This window comes from Chelonoidis abingdonii, chromosome 21, assembly GCF_003597395.2.
Source record: "Chelonoidis abingdonii isolate Lonesome George chromosome 21, CheloAbing_2.0, whole genome shotgun sequence".
Taxonomy (NCBI): domain Eukaryota; kingdom Metazoa; phylum Chordata; order Testudines; family Testudinidae; genus Chelonoidis; species Chelonoidis abingdonii.
Window position 1 is genome coordinate 3,567,960 of NC_133789.1, and position 16,853 is coordinate 3,584,812.

A 16,853-nucleotide genomic window follows, 5' to 3' on the forward strand; every position below is an offset into this window, starting at 1 on the left:
GATGGAAATACTGGAGATAGCACTTTTAAAGTACTCATTTCAGAGGGGGAATCTGAGGCAGAGAGGGGCAGAGGACTTGCCTGAGATCACCCAGTGTGTTGATGGCAGAGCTGGGTACAGATCTCCATCAGCTGAGTCCTAGTTCTGTGCATTTGCCCCAAGAACACCTCCCCTGCTGATGCTCAGCTTAGTCCCTGGTCAGAAAAGGGCAGTTTCTGCAGTGGAGGGCTGGGCCAGACCTCCATACCTGGAGCTATGCTGCAGGATGCCGGGCTGCTGTAACTCTCTGATTCCAGCCCCTCGTTCTTGTCACTTGAGACGCTAGTGGGGTCCTCGCTGTAGCGCTGGAGGGTGCTGGCCTCCCGCACAGGCGGGCTCTGAAGGGCTTTGCTCGCCACGTAGTCCCTGTCGAACATGTCGGGAGTGGGGCCCTCCGACTGCTCCAAGAGAGCCTGGCCCAGGTACGGGTAGTGGGCCGAGTCCTCTGCCTCCTCCGCATCCATCTGGGTCTCTGTCGTGCTCTAGGGAGTGGGAGAAGAACAAAGCGGGAGGAATGATTGCTGAGGACCTTCCTCCTGAGCCAGCTCTGCCTGTGAAGCTGGGATTCAGGCATCCAGCAAGCCACAGGGAGAGGAGTTGCTTTTACCCCTCAGGTGAATGAAGGCAGCATTAGCAGCACAGCAGCTTATTACCTACTGGGCTGGACGAGGTCAGAGCCAGCCTGGAGGGAAGACAGTTTCTGAGTCACCAGCGCCCCCCTCTGCAGCACCTGCCATTCTCCCAGCCAGTCCTGACTTGCTTTCACCTTGTGAATTCTCACCCGCACACAGCCCAGCGGCTGGCTCGGCAGCCTGGTCTGGAACGCCGCGGTATGGATAACTGAAGGCCCCGCAGTTGAGTGCGCCACACTTACCCTGGTGGAAGGGATCCGGCTGCGGTAGCTGGTGGCGGGGTCTGCATTGAAGAAACCCTGGTGAGGGACCAGGTACTCCTCAGCATCCACCAGATCCTGCATGTCCTCCTCTTCCAGCAGGGCACGGTAGAAGGTGCTGTCTATGGGGCTGGCCGGCCCCATCATGTCGTCATTCTGTAGCGGGCAGAGGAGGGGAGTTTAGGGCATTTCACCCTCATTCTCATGCTCTACAAAGCACCAAGGACTCCCCAGGCTGGGATCACAACTCCAGGGCAAGTGGGCGGGCAGGATGATACTGCTGGGAAATTAGCCCTTTAGCTGCTAGTCCTTCTCGCAGCCTCTGTGTATGGGTGATTAATGGCCCCAAAAGGACGTCCCTTGAAGGTTGGAACTATTTGTGCTTCTGTGGCATGTTCCATCACAAGATCCCCAATACGGGATGGACGTTCATCCTCCCCATGCCCCTGGGAGTAGGTCGGCGTTATCCCTCGGCTACAGAAGGGGAACGTGAGCTACAGCAAAGTGACTCGCCAGAGGCTGCACAGTGAATCAGAGTCAGAGCTAGAACCCAGGAGTCCTGGCTTGTCATTCCCTGCCCTACACCACACTTTAGCTTCCCAGCTGGTAGAGAAGAACCCCAAGCCTGGACTTGCTGAGGAGCTGAATAGGGTGGGTGAAGCCAGCACACTTACTGGCTGGGTTGGAGTGTGAGTCCCCTAGTGGTGCCCCCACAGCAGGCCAAAGACTGAAAGATTTTGGGAACCAAGAGGTGGGGAGGGAGATGGCTGGTGCCCGAGCCTCTCACTGAGAGACAGACACACTCCCTGCCAAGAGCTGTGTAGTGACCTAAGCTGCTTCCACATACCTGGATGACCACAAAGCGCTGTGGGTCCCTTGCCATACGGGAGAACTCGGTGACCAGCTCCCGGAACTTGGGGCGACACTCTGAGTCGATCATCCAACCTTCGGGCAGGGAGCAAGGCGCCAGTGAGCCCAAGGCATGTGCACCACAGGCGAGACTGTGCTCTCTGATACAGGAGCAAGGACTAGTTCTAGGGGCCTGGTGAAGACGCCTCCCAGCCCTTGTGACCCTCTCCTCGGAACATGCCTGAGCGTCGCCTCGGCCCCAGGAGGCTGCAGCACCAAGGCTGGCTTGAAGGACTCTGTTGTGTGTGGTGGGGTCCATCTTGCCTGTTTACCCTCTGTCCCAATTAGGATTTGGCAAAGCTCCAGTCCCCGTGCCCAGAAGGTAGCCAAGCTCACTCACCCAGGCCCCAGGCCAACCGTTGGCCTGCCCTGCAAAGACACCCTGCCCTCTGGGACTGGTTGAACAGAGCTGGCTATTACCCATCTCAGAGGCTAGGCCCCAGGGTCTTTACCCAGCAAATTCACCCTCAAGCCTTGGTCGCGTAGTAGCAAAAGGAACCCCATCCTCTGAACCCTGGAGCCTTTTCTTCAGAGCCTTCTGCTGAGGCTCCAAGACCAAACGTGCCTCCCACCAGTACAACCCAGAAGTGGAGAATGGTGGGGGGTGGCTAGCGGATGCCTGTGACAGTTAGGGCCCGCCGTACATTTCACCATGATCATGTAGACATCGATGGTGCAGATGGGAGGCTGGGGCAGCCGCTCTCCCTTCTCCAGGAGGTCAGGGATCTCTCGGGCCGGGATCCCGTCGTACGGCTTGGCACCAAAAGTCATCAGCTCCCAGACAGTCACTCCTGGAAAGACAGGCTCATCAGGGCCAGGAGCAATGGGACTTTCACCCCACGTCCCTTGCAGCTAGGGATCCCAGAGACAACGCAACGTACCGTAGCTCCAGACGTCGCTCTGGTGTGTGAATCTCCTGCGCAAGATGGACTCCAGAGCCATCCACTTGATGGGAACCTGGGGCCGGAAAAACACAGAGCAGACTGAGCCTGTTCATTTCATCCTTGCCTTGTCATGTGTTCAGCAGCAGAGAGAAACAGGATGGCCACTAAGAGCTGCCTGCAGATATAGGCCAGGCTCTCTAGTCAGACTACATCACGCATGATGCACCATTCTCTCCTCTGGGTAAGGGAACATGGTGCATCATGGGAAGAGCCTGATGCATAGCGGAGAATAGATGCAGTAGGGACCGAAATTACAGCTGCTGTGAGGCCCCATGGCCACATTTAGGAACGAAGGAATTTCGGGGTTGGGCTAAAATATTTTGCATTTAGATGTTGTGCTAAGAATTTGAGGTTTTGGACCAGTCTCAGCCAAGAGCTTGGCCATCCATCACAGGCCTTGTCAGCCCTCAACAGCAAAACAGCCAGCAGGACCTGATGGCAGGAGGGAGGTAGCAGAGAGCTGCTAGGTCCACGTAGGGCAGGGGTTCTCAAACTGGGGATCATGTTATTACACGGGGTGTTGCGAGCTATCAACCTCCACCCCAAACCCTGCTTCACCTCCAGCATTTATGATGGTGTTAAATATAAAAAAGTGTTTTTAATGTACAAGGGGGAAGGTCGCACTCAGCGGCTTGCTGTGTGACGGGGGTCACCAGTACAAAAGTTTGAGAACCACTGGTGTACGGCCACTGAACGCAGAGCAGCCGTGTACCGGGCTAGTTCCAGCACGATGCTCTCCGAGAAGGGTGGGGGGGAACGGCCTCAGATACATCATTTAGGTTTATGTCCCCAGGGTTTTGACTGCAAGATGTACCCCTGACCTGGCCTGTCCAGATGGACATGGCTGGACCTACAAGGGCTTGTGGGTGTGTCAGTTTCTGCAATTCAGAGGCCTGGCAGCAATGAGCTGGAACAGTGCATGGAGTCAGCAGCCCCCTCATCCAGCACAGCCACTCGGCTCACTCGCTGCCACATTCGAGGGACACAGAATGGCAAAGAGGCCGCAAGCGTTAGCACCCAAGGAATAAATTACAGTGAGGGCCCCTCCCAAATCTATGCACCCCAGGGGGGCCCTGAAATGGCCTTGGTTTGGTTAGCTGCCCCTTTGGATGGGATGGGGTTAATGCAGGAGGCTCTCAGCCAGTTCCCCATGTGCCCAGCCAGTGCTGGCAGCTCATGGTTGCCACATGATACCAGCGAGCCATTGCTGTGGGGACGTGTGGTACAGGGTGTCTCTGAGTAAAGGGTTGGGGTCTGGGCCCCTCCCCTGAGTAAAGGGTTGGGGTCTGGGCTTCTCCCAGTCCAGTTCCCTGGTACCTCCCACCTGGCTCACCTTCCCCCCGTCCGCGTGGTACTCTGTTTCATCAATGTCCAGCAGCCGGGCCAGGCCGAAGTCCGTGATTTTCACGTGGTTGGGGCTTTTCACCAGGACGTTGCGAGCAGCCAGGTCCCGGTGCACCAGCCGCACGTCCTCCAGGTAGCTCATCCCCTGAGGGGGGGAGGAGAGGGGAGAGAGGAACCATCATGGAGACCTGTAAGTGCCTCAGCCCCATGGTGGAGTTCTTGGGACCCAGCTGGTTTGAGCCACACCTCGTCCAGCCCGGCGCCCCCCCCTTCCCCATTAGTAGTGCTCTGCACATCAGAAAATCTGAAAGCACTTTATAGACATTAGCCCCATTTTATAAATGGGGAAGCTGAGGTACAGAGCAGGAAAGAGACTTGCCTAAGACCATCCAGTGAGTCAGTAGCATAGCCAGGTACAGAATACAGAGGTCCTGATGCCCACCCTGCTGCTCTAATCAATACTCCCCCTTCATTTATGGCTGGCCATCCTCCGCTTGTACTAACCCCCGTGGCTGGAAGCAGCCTGTCTCTTGTGGACCTAGGACTGGCGAAGCAGCTGCTGTGGCCATGTATCATGGGTGGGGTAGGAAACAGCAGCCGTGTTTTGATATTGATCACTTCCTATGTTTGCGCAGCACCTTTCAGCCTGAAAGAGCCAAACAGGCTAGACGAACGATGCACCTCCAGGGATAATACAGCCACCTCTGGGGAGCGAGGGGCAGTGTGAACGACCAGCACACTGCGATTTCAAGAAGAGATTTTTGGCCTCAGGATCCTGCGGCAACCCCCTTCCCAGCTCCATGCTTACAAGCCTGGCCATGGGGTCTTTAACACCCACGCAGAGCAGAGGGCACCTCAGGGCCTGGGAATCCTCTCCGGTGGGACGGCTGCGTTGGCCCTGCTGGCATGTGAACCTGTGATTTGTGGGTGGCAGGAAGGTGCCTGATGCTGGTTGTCGCCCCGGCCTCTCTGGCAGGAGAGCTGCAGCTGAACCCCCTCGCCCAACCCTGGGCTCTTCCTACCTTTGCGATCTGCACACACCAGTTGAGCAGGTCCTGGGAGCCGATGCGGTCCTTGTTCTCCCGCACGTAGTCCAGCAGGCAGCCGTAGGGCATGAGCTGGGTGACCAGCTGCACCGTGGAGGTGAGGCAGATGCCTAGAAGGCGGGAGACATAGGGGCTGCCCACGCCTGCCATCACATAGGCCTCCTGGGGAGGAGAGAAACTGGCTTGGAGCAAAATCAACCCCAGCAGGACTCAGCTTGGGCACCACAGGGGAGACTCCTGCCAGGAGCCCAGACCCGAGAGCTGGCTTCCCACTCCCCTGCACCACGGAAAAACCATGTGTGGTTCCACAGGGCAGAGACTCGTGGCCCTGCCCAGCTGCACCTGCCAGCTGGGTTTCGATTTCCACAGCATGACGCAGCCAAGTCTGGGGCCTTGCAGCAGGGAGATCAAAGAGCAGAGCTGCAAGGAAAAGACGGTGGACGAGATGGGTCCCTTGCTTCTCCTGCCACAAGTAATGATTCTGCAACAGCGGGTCACACAACAGCCTATCCCTCTCCAGCAAATGGACATGCTGGGATGCACAGGCCCAATTTGGGGGCGGAAGTGGCGTATGGACACAGGGAAATAAGCGTAGGCACTGACTTTGGTAGCTTAGTGGGGAAAGTGCCCTGAGCTGGAGAGTTTGTACCCGCTACCCACAGCCACGGATGGGAGCAAACCCAACGTGTCAGCCTAGGAGGGACCCAGTGGCTCAGTAACACTGAGCGAAGCCTAGTCTGGTGGTCAGGGCACGGCTGAGCCTGGGAGGCTGGGTCAGCGTCCTTCTGCACCTGTGCAGTGCTGGCACATGTGCCCCCAGGGCAGGTGTGCCCACCACAGCGCCCATCTCCCACTCACATCCAGGATCTCCTTGTTGGCCTTGGGTGACGTGTTCTCTCTCAAGACTTTAATGGCCACGGGGATCTTCACGCTCTCGCCGTCGGGGATCCAGATGCCCTGAGGGGAGGGAGGGATGGTGAGGGCACTCGCTGGGGCCACACCTCAGGGCTCAAATGGGCGGTGCAGAGGCAGTGCTGAGGAGGGCTGAAGATGCAGCCGTGGGGACAGACACTCGGGAGGGAGGGTAGAGACGCTTTCCAGTGTGTCCTTTCCCTCAGTGCTGCCTCACCCTCAGCCAGCTCCCCATCCCTCTCCTAGGTCCTGCAGAGCAGCAGCCTGGCCCCAGTTCCCCGCTGCCCCCCCGCTCCGCCCATCTCCGCCTCACCTTATACACGGTGCCGAAGGCCCCGGAGCCCAACACTTTCACTTTCTTCAGCTCGGTCTCCTTCAGGATCCGCATCTGGGCTTGATTGGGGAGGGCCCCGCTGGGGGTCAGCGGCTCCACCAGCTGTGAGGGGTGGGGAGGAGGGTCTTATGTCAGTGAGGATGCCAGCTGGGCTGCCTCAGGCCCCAGGTGACACGGAGACTCAGAACCCAGGATTGACCCCTCTGCATGGCACCTTCAGGCTCTGCCCCAGAGCTCATGGTGGGGCAGCTGTCTCTCCTGTGGGCGGAGGGGGAGCGTCTGGGCTGTCCCCACTGGAAGATGGCAGGAGGAGTGGCTGTGGGGTATGCCTTTCTAAATTACCTACACACTTTGCATGGGCCTAACCTGGGCACTGGCCACGAGGAGCACCCAGGGTGGTCAACATCCTCCATCCCTCTGCAGTAACCTGCCCACCAGTCACTTCTGCCCAGAGCCTCCCTTGGCTCAGCTGGGATCCTCTGGCCGCTCAGGTGCCCTGGGAGGCCTTGCCTCATTACCAGGCACTGCCACGAGTGCCACTGGAAGCCTGCCTGAGTGTGCAGGGCGGGTGCTCAGGCTTGTGGTGCTGTCCATACCTCGGTCTCCTGCAGGAGGCGCCGCATGGCATGCTTCCGCTCCTGCTGCCGCCTCCGCTTAATGCACACGACGATGATCAGGATCAAGACCAGGGCCAGGAGGGCGCCAACCACGCCGGCTATGATGGACGTCACCTGGCTGGGAGAAGGGGGAGGCTGTTGGATGGGCTGGTTCCACTGCAGGGGCCAGTCTAACCTGCGGGATTGGCTCTCTATGGGGGAACGGGGGACAGGGACATGAGGAGACTGTAAAATCCAGGGCCTTCTCCTAAAATGAGCCCCCACGGGTGGCCCATTTCAAAGCTGTGGCTCGAGACTCCCTGGTGGCCAGGTGGTTAAAGGTCTGCCTAGGAACAGCCCCTGAGGCTGGGAAGGCTGCGAGGGGGACAGAGCATCTGGCCCCATTGGCCAAGCCTTGTCCCCTGCCAATCAGCTGCAGAAGGGATTCCCCTCTGGTGCTTCCTGGCAGAGCGCAAGGGGGATGCAGGTACATATGGGGTAGAGGGATGCTGAGCAGAACGCAGATGGCATCAGCTCCCCCCAGGGAGAGGTGGACCCTGGCTACTGCCCAGGGTGCAGCCTGCCTGGGAGGTTGGCACAGAGGGGGCTGGGCAGATGGGGATGCAGTACCTCGGCTTCTGATCCATGGGGCAGCCGTCTTCATCCCGGATCGTGCACCTGGGGAAGGACCCAGAGACATTGCTTTGTTACTTGACGGGAGGCAGAAGTGCCATCGAAAATCCTCCCATGGCCTTGGTTTCACTGCCAAGCAGTGGGGCATCCTGCTGGGCTGCGTCCCATGGGTCCCCATGCCAGTTTTCTCCCACCTGCAAACCTCTGCCCATCCCCACCTGCTTCGCCCCACTTTGCTGTCTCCTCCTAGGCCAGGCTTGGCCCTTGGGATGCGCTGAATACTGCAAGCAAAGAGCAATGCTCCGTCTCAGCCAGCGCCCGTACTCACGAGTGGCTGCAGTTGGTGGGGCACAACCGGCAGACACCATGTTCATCCGGATACTTCCAGATGGGCACAAAGGAGGAATCGGCCTTCACCCCACTTGGGCACCTCTCCACGCAGTACTGGGCATCTCTGTAATGGGCGCAGGCCATGCACTGGTCCGCCTCCTGCCAGGAAGGATACAGAGTGAGCACCGTGGGATTGGGGGCGGGGAGGGAATGAAGAACCCAGGAATCCGGGGTCAGTCCAAAGCCTTGAGACATAGTAGAAACTGGTTGGGAATGCAGATCCCCTCCCCCATCCTAAAGGGGCTTTCACGCGATCTGCCAACCCTCCAGGCATCCTGGGCAGCTCCTCACCGATCCATGGCAGGTCTCCGTGCCATTCTGGGGCAGGCACTCGGGGTGGCAGGAGAGGCAGCGTGTCCCGTTGACATGTTCCCGGACGGCCCTGCCAGGAGAAAGAGCCTGAGCCAGTTGCTGCACAAAGGCACATTTCACCCTCACCCCACGGTGCCTGTTGATGGGGCAGGACCAGCCCAGCTGAGGATCAGGCAGCAGTGGGAGGGCAGAGATGTGCCCCTTCCCCTCTTCCCCCCAGGGCTGACAGCTGCCTCTGCGACCAGGGGCCCAGCTTCAGATCCCTAAACTCAGGGCTGGAATGTGGTGCCTCATGGGGGAGGCTCTGCTTGCTGTCCTGTAGGCTGACCTCCCCCAGCCATGCCAGAGCTGGCCCGCTTCCTTCCCAGGGGCTCCCAGGGCGCCACATTGTGGGCAGGGCTGGGATCAGGGCAGTGCCCAGCAGGGTTGTTCCCTGCATTGGTAAAGGACCGGGCAGCCACTCAGGACCCTGCACGATCCGAAGGGAGGGTGTGATGGGGAGGGGGAGCAGGTTGGGGATGGCTCCTAACCTGCCCCCTGCTCCCACCAGGCACAGGCCGGTGAGCAGCAGCTCCAGCACCCCATCTGCTGCCCTGCTCCACCCTGATCAGCAAGATCCTCCCTAGGGGAGATACCCAGGGAGTTTCCTCCCATGCATTCTATCCTCAAGGTCCCTTGGAGACACCCCAAACCCAGGCAGGGCTGCGCTATCAGTGCCAAAGGAAAAGGGGCCTGGCCCAGGGACTTGGTGGCATCCTCTGCCCCCATTGCATCCAGCCACAGTGCCAAAGCCTCCCCCTTCTCCCTCTCACATGGATCCCCCCAGGAGGCTTGCCGCGCACAGACATGCAATGAGCCCCCCCCGCTTACCCGTCCAGAAGGTTGCAGGACTCCACACACTCCTGTCCACGCAGGAACTGCTCGCAGGCCAAGCACTGTGTTGGGCCCGGCCCCCAGCACTGCCCCTTGGCGCAGAGGTGGAAGCACACCAGCCCCTCGTTCTCTGAGGGGAGGATGCCACAATTAGCACTTGGAGCCCAGCCTGTCCCCGCCGTCCCCTGGGGCAGCCAGACCAGTGGCCTTTCCCAGGGGAACGCAGACTCCACCAGGCACAGGCCAGCCATGGATGTCAGTGCGGAATTTGGTATCAGCGTGACAGCCAGGGACACATGGTACTACGTGGCACTGGAGAGCATCCATTGGCACCCAGCTAACACGGCAGTGCCACTCAAAGCCCAGGTGAGTTGGGCATAGGAGGAGTCCCTGGGTGGGGCAGAGAGCCGGACAGAGCCCTGGCAGAGGCCCCCACCCCTTACCACACTGCTCCACAGGCTTGTTGTTAGTCTGGAACAGCGTCTGGCGCCGGTTCCTGAAGATGGCTTTCCAGGGCACCTTCTGGAGGAAGCAGAGGTTGGGGTTCTGGTGGACCAGCACCATCCCGCTGCTGATCTCCTGCAAGGAGCGCAGGCCCAGTGAGACGATGGACAGGTTCTGCAGCGTCAGGGAGTAGGCACCGCTGCAGAGAGACGTTGACAGGCACGGGGTGAGCCAGGAGGGGAAGGACAATGAAACAGGACTTAGAGGGTCCCTGCCAGCCCCACACTCTGAGGGGCTCTGGATCTGGGTCACACCCTCCCACGTGCTCTCTCTAAACCACAAACCGTGAGGGTGGCTTTTGTGAGCTGGCATCTGGGCAGAGATACACCAAGCTCATTCCACGTCTGGCAAATTCCAGCCACTGGGTTCATCTCCAGGCTTCCACCCTGAAAGGCCCCATTACCACTGCTCTTGGGGAGGATCGGAGGACTGGCTAGTACCACAGCCCCTCCAGTGACCAAGAGAACTGGGCACATCCCCAACTGCTTTCACAAGGCTTGCGAGGCCCATCCGTTCTCCAGATCCCGTCCTAGGGCCTGTTCCTTCCCACCCCATGTCTCTGCTGCTCACTTGTGAAGCACTCGGCCTCGGATGATCCGGAGGTTCTGAAAGATGCTCAGGTCTGGGAAGGTCTCAGGCCAGGACTCGATGTATAAGAAGCCTGTGAAATGGAGCAGGAAGGTGTGTCCTTATTCATGCGAGCAGCGGCCTCCCACCAGCTGGTGGTGGGTAGGTTCCCAAACTCCTCAGTGACTGAGAGGTGCAGGGCCCAGGCCTGCCTCCTATGGGCGCCCCCCCATGCTAAGCAAGGTGGCTTAAGTTTCTAGGGCAGGAGCGTGTGACCTTTAGCCAAGGCCCCACTGCTAGGAGGCCCCTGGGGTGGCTTTGCTGCTGAGCCCCGTCCAGTGACTTTGCAAGCGAGCGAAATGGAAACAGGAGTCATTTGCACATCACAGATGGAGGCTGCATCATGCTCTCGGTGGGCACCGGCCAGAGACGTGGATGAGTGAGCCCGGGCGCTAAGCAGTCCTCACCCACCTGTCAGCTCCTCCAGGCTCCCGAAGCTCTTGAGCTGCTCTGGCTTCAAGGGTGCAGTGTTGGTGGCGGGATCCCTGTTTTAGAAGGAACATGGTTGGGGAGGGGGATCCTTAGAGGTGTAAGCCCTTGGGACCATGGACATGGGAGGCAGTGGCTACCCTGCAGCCACGCAGTCGCAGGTGCTGCCTGGCCTGATGGGCTACAATCTCTGCGAGGCCCAGCTGGATTTTGGAAGAGAAAACGGATGCTCTGGGGGGGGAGCCCCTGCTCACATCCGCTTCATGCCCCGTGACCCACTCACATGCACACTCGCCTCGGGCCTGCAAGACTAAGCCCAAGGGAGGTTTCAGTTTCCAAAAAGGCCTGACCTAGACAGGACTGTAATGGACTGGCTGGGGTGTGCACTGCTGCCTCCTCCTGGATAGAATCAGAACCATTCAACTGTGTGGCATAGGCCCTACACTGATAATGGCGATTCCCCTTTGGCTCATGCATTAAGGGCCTGGGCTTTGGAGAAGAGACTCCCCTGGTGGCCAGATAGCTGAGCAGGAGTTAGCAAGCTCCTGGTGCCCCCTCCCCCCGCCCCCACAGTGCTCCAACATGCCACACACGCACCTCCTTCACCCAGGACATACGAGACCAGAACTGGGCCCCTCCTACCCACAGGGCCAGTAACTCCCCTGGAGCAAGCCAGCAGGAGCTGTGCTGAGCTTGTCTGGGCTGGACAACTGGCAGTGGAGATGGGGGCACCTGGCACCGCTACTCACCCCGTGAAGGTCTCGGGCAGGAAGGCCAGGCTGCCAAAGATCTTGGTGCAGTGGGCAAAGTGCTGGATGTTGGAGGAGTTGACGGCTCGGACGCCCTTCAAGAAATCCACGCCCAACCCATAGCAGCCTAGGAGAGAGCAGGGCGGGGGGCTAAGAGGGGTTGGGAGGGAATCCTGGTGTGGAATAACCCTGCACTGACCACCCATGTGCTTCCATTCCACCCATCAAGCCTCAGAATGGAGACACCCTTGCAGCCCCCCAGACCTTCACGCGGTTCCCTCTCCTCAAATCCAAAGAATCCCATGCTCCTAAACTGCTTGATGTGCCTCCCCTGGTCCCTCCGGGAGAGGGGCTCCCCAGGGCGGGGCACAGGGGATAGGGGAACATTACCTTCCGGGCAGGGCTTGCTGCACTTCTCACACTTCTGCACACTGTCCGTGCTCACCTCCTGGTTGTCCTGGGGACACACCAGCGTGCAGGAGCCCACCTCCGTGGCCAGGTAATTGTCTGTGGGAGGGGGAGACATGGAGAGGAAAGATGGCCCTGTGGTTAGGGCATTAGCCTGTGACTCAGACTTTCCGTCCATTCCCTGCTTTGCCACCGACTGCCTATGGGACCTTGGGCAAATCCCTTCACCCCTCTGGGGCTCGGTCTCTATTCGCCAGGGGGATAAGTGGCACCAGGAGCAGGAGGCATCCAGAGCTACAGTGACGAGATACATGAGTCTGCCCAGCTCACACAGAGCCTGGGTCTGATCTGGGGACTTCACTTTGGTCACCGAGCTTGGATCCCAGACTCTGACCCTGGGCTGGGGGAGGGGAAATGGCCCCACCCCCACCCTCCTGCAGCTAAGAGTAAAACCCCCTTGCTTTAGCTCCCTCCCCATTAACCCCTCGGCTGCTGCATTCCAACACGAAGGGCTTCGTTTGCAATGTGGCTGCTCAGTTAACGGGAATTGCATTGTGTGTTGTGGGGGTTTTGGAGCGGGGGAGGGCTATGGGCTTTGGGCTCCAGGAGTTTGTGGCCCCCTGGGAGCCAGACCCAACTTTGGGAAGTGCCAGTAGAAGCCCCTCCCACCGTCCTGCCCTGCCAGCAGGGGGCACTTTGCAAATGGAGCCCTGGGGGGGGTTGCCCTGGGGGTCTCTCCATGGGGCTAGGGTGCATGGCCAAAGCCCAGCATACACAGCTGGGAGGAAGTGGGGCACCCCACAGAGCCCACCCCCCGGGACCCCTCGGAGGAAGGGGGCTTACAGGGGCACTTCCTGACACAGCTGGCTCCGAAGGTGTAGCGCCCGTCCCGGTTGGGCACCGACTGGAATATGTCCGAGTTGTAGATAAAGAGGGGTGGGCAGTGCAGCTCGCAGATCCCGCTGCGGTTGACGTGCAGGCAGGCCTGGGGGGGAGCCAGCCAGCCAGAGTGTGAGCAGCTGGGACACCCCCCTGCACCAGTCCCTAACCCCCTCTATGCCAACTCCACCAGCTCCAACCAACCTCCCCATTCCATCCCCCACGCGAGTCTCTCTGCACCAATCCACTGCTCCAGCCATCCCCACCGCGCCTGCCCCCTCATGCCCCCACCTGCCACCCTCCCACTCCCACCACGCTAACCCCTCCCCCCCCACACCATCCACTGTGCTAACCCCTCGGCCACGGTCACACCCACGGATGGTGCTGGGGCGGGGGCTGGCACTTACCAGGCAGTCCGAGTGCTTGGGCCCAGTGCAGCCCGCCGCGCACTGCTCGTGGCAGCAGTCCGTGGGCTTCATGCCCTTGCACCTGGGGCACCCGTCGCAGATGCTTTGGGTCACTGGGGCAGAGAGAGAAGTGGGGAGGAACCATGAGGACCTGGATGTTTGGCTGTGGCCGTGTGACAGGCTCTTGGCATCTGGGGGGCTCTGCGCATCCTGAAATCTCCCGTGTTCAATGGATCCATTTCCTCCTCATCCCGCCCCACTCCTGTGTCTGTGCCTCCTTTCTCCACCCCCCAGCCACAGCCTGCGTTTCCCCAACGTGCATCTCCACCAACCGCGTAGCCACACCTCTGCCATCCTCCCCCGGCACCTGCCCCACCCCTCGCTCGTGGCAGGGTTAGAAAGTCACACAGTTCTCCTGGGCACCAACATGCTTGCTTCACCTCCCGGCAACACAGCTCCGGGGGAACTAAGGGGGACTAAGGGGGCCCAGCTCCGGGGGTCTTCGGCAGCATTTCAGTGGCGGGGGGTCCACTCCGGGGGGTTTTGGCGGCATTTCAGTGGCAGGGGGTCCTTCGGTGCTGCGGAAGACCTGGAGCAGACCCCCTCTGCCAAAGTGCCGCCAAAGCTCCGGACCGCCACTGAGTATTCCAATCGGGCCCTGCTTGGCACGGTGCCCCCAGCCCAGCCAGGCTTTGCAGGGTCCATGCCCTATTTGCATGGAGGGCGAGCTAGCCCCATGTGCCCCTGCAGGCCATGGGCGGAGACCTGAGTCCAGCACAGCCTCTCCCCCCGTGCCCAGTGCTCACGTGTCTGGCAGTACTGCGGCCCTTCCCCCCAGCAGTGCCCTTGGGAACAGAAGCGTCGGCAGTCAGCACCTGGACGGGATGGAGAGGAGACCGAGGGCGTTAGAGGATGCCCGAGACTCTGCCCTGGGAGAAAGATGCAGCATGCTTCTGCCTTGCCCTCCTCCCCCAGGCATGGCAACCCCCTGCCCAGGCTCATTGAGCAGCCAGCTGGGGTGCAGGATCCTCTGGAGCAAAGGACTGTGGGGCAGGTGGGGGAGGCTCAACTGTGAGTGGCTGAGTGTCAAGCCTGTGGGAGTCATAAACCAGCCTATTGGGGTGTGCCAGGCTCGGTTCCTGAAGGGTGCAGAGGCCCCACCCCTGGCACCTGGCACAGGAGAGTCCCACATCTCCTCTCCAGAGCTGGAGCCCCACGAACTCGCCCGCAGGCCGGCGCTAGATGGGACAGGCCAGGTCCGACACGCTGGGCATCTTGTCACCCCCGCCAAGGAGGCGGACGATCCCTCCCTCCCTCCCTGGGAGCCGGGTCGCACGTGGAGGGACCCCACCCGGGCACGTACATGTCCTCTCCCTGCTGCTGTTGATCTGCTGGTGCAGGGCCAGGTCGTTGTGTTTGTGGAAGATGTCGCCCCACAGGATCGTCTCCTGGAAACACAGCTGGGGGTTGCCCTCGATGTGCACCCCTCCCTTCAGGATCTCTGGAGCGGGAGGAGGACAGGACAGTAAGCAGAGCAGCAGGGACAGCTACAGGCCTCCCACCCGCATGGCCACTGAGGGAGACTGGGCGATGGGCCAGCAGGTGACCCAGCCCGGCCAACCCCGGTGCTCCCACATGACCCAGCCACGTGACATTCTCCTGGCAGCTGGGGAATCCAGCCCCCAGTCGAGGGGGCCGCAAGCTTATTTGAAATGACATTAGCCAGGCAAAGCGCTGAGGGATGCTCAGAAAGGCCTTTGATCTTGACAGCTTCATCTGCAGCAGCACGGCCGGTGAGGGCTGTCAATCCTCATGCTCCAGGGCACCAGTCAGCTCTCATGGGGGCCAGGAAGAATCTCCCCCCACCAAGCCCAGTGCTGGGCTACTGCATCGCTAGGAGCCTTGTGCATCTGGTACTGGCCATGCTCAGAGAAAGGGGGATGTGTGACTGGTTGGGCCTGCTGGTCTGAACTGGTATGGCTGGGAGGTCAGGATTACCAGGCACTAGTCTGATCCGGTGCAGCACAGGGGATGCCAGACCACATGGAGGAGGGGTCTGATCCGGTGCAGCGAGGGGATGCCAGACCGCATGGAGCAGGGGTCTGATCCGGTGCAGCGAGGGAGATGCCAGACCGCATGGAGCAGGGGTCTGATCCGGTGCAGCGAGGGGGATGCCAGACCGCATGGAGCAGGGGTCTGATCCGGTGCAGCGAGGGGGATGCCAGACCGCATGGAGCAGGGGTCTGGTTGGGCACAGCATGGAGGCCTGAATACCAGGCTACAGGGATCACCGGTCCAACAAGGTAGAGAGATTGCACTAGACAGGCCACTGCTTTGCTCTGGCCTAGTGGTTCAGTGACAATCAGCTCTTCTAAAGAGGTCCCTGGTGCATCCCCCCTAATTCTGCGTGCTCATTGGGATGAGCCCGGGCCCCACAACTGGCTCAGGAGCCAGCCTCCCCACCTGTCAGATGCCTCATGCCCAGCTCCTGCAGCCCCACTGTCCCAGTGGGGTCGGAGTTGGCGAGAACGGCCAGCGCGTATTTCTCCTCATAGAGCTGAGTGCCCCGGATGATGCGCAGGCTCTCCAGCTGCACGCGGCTCACTTGGTTCTGCGCAATCAGCACGTAGCCCTGGACCTCCTTGATATCCTAGATGGGCAGAGAGCAGAATCAGGAGGAGGCTGAGCACCCATCAGGCTGAGGCAATAGCCTCTGGGCGGGGCCGTCAGTGGAAGCAGAACCTACGAGCCCTGGAGCTAAGCACAGGAGCTGCTACTGCCTGAGCTAAAGGACAACCCCGACGTCTCTGCCCATGACCACAGGCCAACCTTGGCAGAGGCAGGAGCACTTCAGGCACAGGCACTTTCATGGGGTCAGAGCGCCCAGGGGAACGCAGCAAGCACTGGGAAGATGGAGACGACTTTCTGTGGGGAGAGCCGGAGATCTTCCCTCCCCTGAGGCAGACAAGCCTCTCAGCTCCCTGACTCTGGGCTGGGCTGGAAAGATGCCTCCAGACGCGAGGATTGCGGTTCGTAGCCCCCCCCTCCCCCCGCCTCGCCCTGCCCCTTGTTCTTTCTGGATCCCCAGACTCTGCCAGGACCAGCCCACTGAGAACGCCTGGTCTTTTAACCAGAGGAGGAAAGAGCCAAGAGTGAGCCCAGTGCCTCGGCAGGTACTCCCCGCTCTCCAGACCTCCCAGCCATGCGCGTGTGCTCCACCCTCAATAAGCAGGGGACAAGGGGTAACCTCACCCCTGGGAAACTGGCAGTAGCAGGAACAGAATCTGGGTCCCCAGGCAAAGACTTCATGAGCTGAGCTGGAACAGCTCCCGCTGGCTGAGGAGACTTGTCAAGATGCTGCCCTGTGGTTCCTTACAGGCAGGTGAGTGTGAGGCCTGTGTCACCCAGATAAGAATCTACTACAGCCACTGGCGAGGGGAGTTACTCCTTTAGCTCCAGCCATAAAGGATGTTGCATTTAGGGCTGAAGGACTGGCGGTCAATGCCCACCTGAAGGTGGTTGCTACTGTATGTTATCCCCTGCAGGGACAGACCCCAGTGTCTCCTTGGAGAGAGTCACATCCCAGACTGGCTGCCCTCTAAGGAGAGCTGGGCTCAGCCTTGCCT

At 60.2% G+C, this 16,853-nt stretch overlaps 1 protein-coding gene across 1 annotated transcript in view; it reads right to left on the minus strand.

Moving 5' to 3' along the window:
- ERBB2 (erb-b2 receptor tyrosine kinase 2) overlaps positions 1-16,853 on the minus strand; it is a 38,603-nt gene that overhangs the window by 3,163 nt on the left and 18,587 nt on the right. The window contains exons 3-26 of the mRNA XM_032791296.2: positions 15,691-15,877; positions 14,591-14,728; positions 14,034-14,102; positions 13,228-13,340; positions 12,785-12,926; positions 11,924-12,040; positions 11,534-11,660; positions 10,767-10,840; positions 10,299-10,389; positions 9,668-9,867; positions 9,222-9,354; positions 8,331-8,421; positions 7,978-8,138; positions 7,647-7,694; positions 7,017-7,155; positions 6,400-6,522; positions 6,033-6,131; positions 5,151-5,336; positions 4,118-4,273; positions 2,722-2,797; positions 2,485-2,631; positions 1,779-1,876; positions 914-1,087; positions 248-521 (exon numbers count right to left, since the gene is read on the minus strand). Coding sequence (XP_032647187.1) covers positions 248-521; positions 914-1,087; positions 1,779-1,876; positions 2,485-2,631; positions 2,722-2,797; positions 4,118-4,273; positions 5,151-5,336; positions 6,033-6,131; positions 6,400-6,522; positions 7,017-7,155; positions 7,647-7,694; positions 7,978-8,138; positions 8,331-8,421; positions 9,222-9,354; positions 9,668-9,867; positions 10,299-10,389; positions 10,767-10,840; positions 11,534-11,660; positions 11,924-12,040; positions 12,785-12,926; positions 13,228-13,340; positions 14,034-14,102; positions 14,591-14,728; positions 15,691-15,877 — 3,163 coding nt within the window. The remainder of the gene's footprint in view (positions 1-247; positions 522-913; positions 1,088-1,778; positions 1,877-2,484; positions 2,632-2,721; positions 2,798-4,117; positions 4,274-5,150; positions 5,337-6,032; positions 6,132-6,399; positions 6,523-7,016; positions 7,156-7,646; positions 7,695-7,977; positions 8,139-8,330; positions 8,422-9,221; positions 9,355-9,667; positions 9,868-10,298; positions 10,390-10,766; positions 10,841-11,533; positions 11,661-11,923; positions 12,041-12,784; positions 12,927-13,227; positions 13,341-14,033; positions 14,103-14,590; positions 14,729-15,690; positions 15,878-16,853) is intronic.